Source organism: Cyprinodon variegatus, unplaced genomic scaffold (assembly GCF_000732505.1).
Source record: "Cyprinodon variegatus isolate N-32 unplaced genomic scaffold, C_variegatus-1.0 Scaffold632, whole genome shotgun sequence".
Taxonomy (NCBI): Eukaryota; Metazoa; Chordata; class Actinopteri; order Cyprinodontiformes; family Cyprinodontidae; genus Cyprinodon; species Cyprinodon variegatus.
The window spans coordinates 552,939-556,223 of NW_015151085.1; the positions used below are offsets into that span (position 1 = coordinate 552,939).

The window sequence follows — 3,285 nt, forward strand, 5'->3', positions numbered from 1 at the left end:
TTTGTTGGCTCTGCGCTGCCGTAGCGCAAAGATGTCTGCCTCCATGGCTGCGAGACCCGCTCCTATGTAATTATAAATAAAGAATTCTAAGGCAACGCAAATATTAAGGTTAAGAGGCTGAGCTCGTAGATGATGAAAAATAACATAGTTATGTATAATATATTAAATTTCTGACTGTATATCCCTGTAATTATTACACACTGTAGCTTTAAAGTAGCAATATTGTAGAATGATGAGCTACAGCATCTTTAGATTATCATCCTTCAATAGAATAGAATAGAATAGAATAGAATAGAATAGAATAGAAAATCCTTTATTGTGCCACAATGAGGAAATGATGGTGTTACAGCAGCAAAAAGATTAAACATGGTCACACAAATGTGGACCTTAGAAGAGTTTAGAAAATAACATAATAGTGAAGAGTTTTTAAAGAATGAACAATATAAAATACTGTACTGTTAAGTGTTTTAAAATAAAGTGTTTTTGATTGGGGGACAAACGAGTATTTATATTTATCCCCATTGAATATGGTGTAACTATGTCTGCTCATCTGGAGAAGGAATTACCCTTAAAAACTGACTTCTTCAGATACTTTCAGATTCAAGACTTTTAAAAAAAAGACATTCTCCTTATCACATGATTCACCGCAGAGTGGGTGGATAGATGGGCTATTGGATATAAACCCAACTATTAAAGGGACGGTGTCTAGGCTTTATGTAAATATCCAGAGGGGGGCTTCCCCATCCCTGGACTACAGAAAAAAAAAAAAGAATAGGAGGAAGAATTAGAGTTTGACATATTGGATTATAAATGGAGGTGGGTAATAGAACTAATACATTCTTCATCTGTATGTGTTAGACATGGATTAGCACAGTTTAAGGTGGCACACACACTTCATTTCACAAGATTTTTTTTTCTTCTCAGAATTATTATCATTGTGGTTATTATTGTCAATTATGTATTTGGTTTCAGCCTAAGAGTGTCTGGAACTGTGGTGGTGTGTCTGGTAGTAGTAGCCTCTGTCTTGTCAGTAGTTTGTGTTTTTGATCGGTTTTTGTGATGTAAATTTTGAGCCTACTATTTTTTTCCACATGTTTTGAATAGGATATCTGTTGATTGAATTTGAAAAATCAATAAAAACACTTTATTTTTCACATTATCCTTTATTTATTACATTTATGCTCATAATGAAGTAGAAAATAAAAGCTGTTCTGAATGATTTGCTGAACATTTTAAATGAACAATATGTTGAATTGAATCAAAGGCAACCTTTTAAAACCAAACTCTGGAAGCCTCCAGCCCAGTTCATCAGATGGACTAACTTTACTCTCTAAATTCTAAGAACACTTTGGATTCACTGAATGATCTCAGTATTAAATGTAGAGTTGATGTTTAACAGGATGATAGCATGTTGATGATCACAATCAGAGCTGGACATTGACTCTCTGTACAGATAGAACTTCCTGCACTTTCAGCTTTATTATCCTCCATCATGGAGGAGCTGCAGGAGCTCTGCAGGCCGACAGAAACCAGAACATGAGGACTCTGGACCCAGTTCTGTTCTGGATCCAGTTTACTGTCAGACTCAACAGAGCTGCTCAGTAAAAGACAGACTGGTAGAAAAAAATCACAGCTCTGCTGAAATGAAGCTGATCAGTTTGGGACACTGACATGTTTAGCTGTGAAATGAATATGAAGCATTTAATAGGAATAAATAACAGCCAGACAGTGACTGATCAAATCTGTGTCTCCATCCAATCACATTCAGAGTAGAACTGTACAGACAGCAGAGTCCAAGACATGATACAGATGTGAACATCAGCAGTTCTGTTGTTTTACTTTAATGTTAAACAGCTGATTGGAGCATCTACAATCAGAGATTCGTCATTTTCATCTTCAGGGTTGATTTGTGGTTTATTCTGTCTTTACCAACATAAAAAGATCCATTTGATGATCAATATTCTGGATTATAGCATATATTTAAATCAATTTAAAGTTTTAAAAGACGTTATTTATAGTAAAGAGTTTCTAAGATCAATCACATAACGAACAAGTATTTATATCAATCTCCTTTATTAAGTAGAAACTAAAAGGTGTTCTAAACAATTTACAAAACTTTTTATGAGATGAAATTATTCTAAATTAGCTCAATGGGATGTTTTCTTGAACACAATGAAGATATTGCTACAAAAAAAATTTTATGTATGTCAGAATTAGATCTTTGATTTTCTGTTTTCTAAGAATTTATTCAGTAGAAAATTATACTGTGACAAGCTTTAATTTTTAACACTAAACTGAAATAATCAACAGATTAAAATAAAATAAAACTTGAATCTTAAAGGTTTATTAAATTCTAGATTATTTAATCTAAAAATTGTAATAAAAAAACTAATAAAGGACTCAAGAAAAAAAAAAAACTAGATAGTCTCATTGCTTAGAGTTTGATACTGTAAATATACTTATATCAAAATCTATTTAAAATAAATTTTACAACTTAATAATAATTTTCTGGAGTGAAAAAGTATCAAAAGTATTTTTTACCAAATAACTGGTATTATTTCAAATTTAACTTGTCTTGAAATAATAAAGAAACCTCAGATTTACTGATTTTGATGTCAGATGTTTCAGCATCAGCAGCTTTTCCAACATAGAAAAAAGGAAAAAGTTTCTCAGTGAAAGTGTCTCTGTGAGTGTAGATATGAGACATGTCTTCAGGGTCGTAGAAGGACACCTCCCCCCTGTCATAGTCCAGCTGGACTCTGATCCTCTGGAGACTCTTCTTCACTTTGAGAGTCTGACCAACACCATTAGTGTATTCACCATCATTATGCTTTAAACACCATATTCCATATTCAGGTGAAACACGTAACTCTCCCTTCCTGTCAACAGACTCTTTAACCAAACCAACAATCCAGCTGCGATGATCTCCAACCTCCACCTCCCAGCTGTGTTTCCCTGAGCTGAAGCCCTCAGAACCAAAAACAAACGCGTACTCAGTGTTTCTCTCTGGATTATCAGGAAGCTGCTGCTCTGTGTCTCCTTTTCTCACACTGGTCAGATCATCAGACAGATGCAGACATCCAGAAGCAGTGTTTGGGTCCAGAATGACAGGACTGAAGTGGACCTTGTCCTTCATCTTCTCCCAGACTCTGAAGGACAGGTTGCCCAGGTGTTTGGCCACATCTATCAGAGCTCCTGAGACCAGCTGTGGATCTGACAGTGAGCTCTGGGCTCTGGCTCTGCTCTGAGTGGCTTTATAACTGCTGAGGACCGACACCTGGTCTT

General features: G+C 35.2%; 1 protein-coding gene across 1 annotated transcript in view; it reads right to left on the minus strand.

Moving 5' to 3' along the window:
• Positions 1-1,392: 1,392 nt before the first annotated feature.
• LOC107096548 (zinc-binding protein A33-like) overlaps positions 1,393-3,285 on the minus strand; it is a 3,371-nt gene continuing 1,478 nt past the window's right edge. The window contains exons 2-3 of the mRNA XM_015393253.1: positions 2,571-3,282; positions 1,393-1,594 (exon numbers count right to left, since the gene is read on the minus strand). Coding sequence (XP_015248739.1) covers positions 1,393-1,594; positions 2,571-3,282 — 914 coding nt within the window. The remainder of the gene's footprint in view (positions 1,595-2,570; positions 3,283-3,285) is intronic.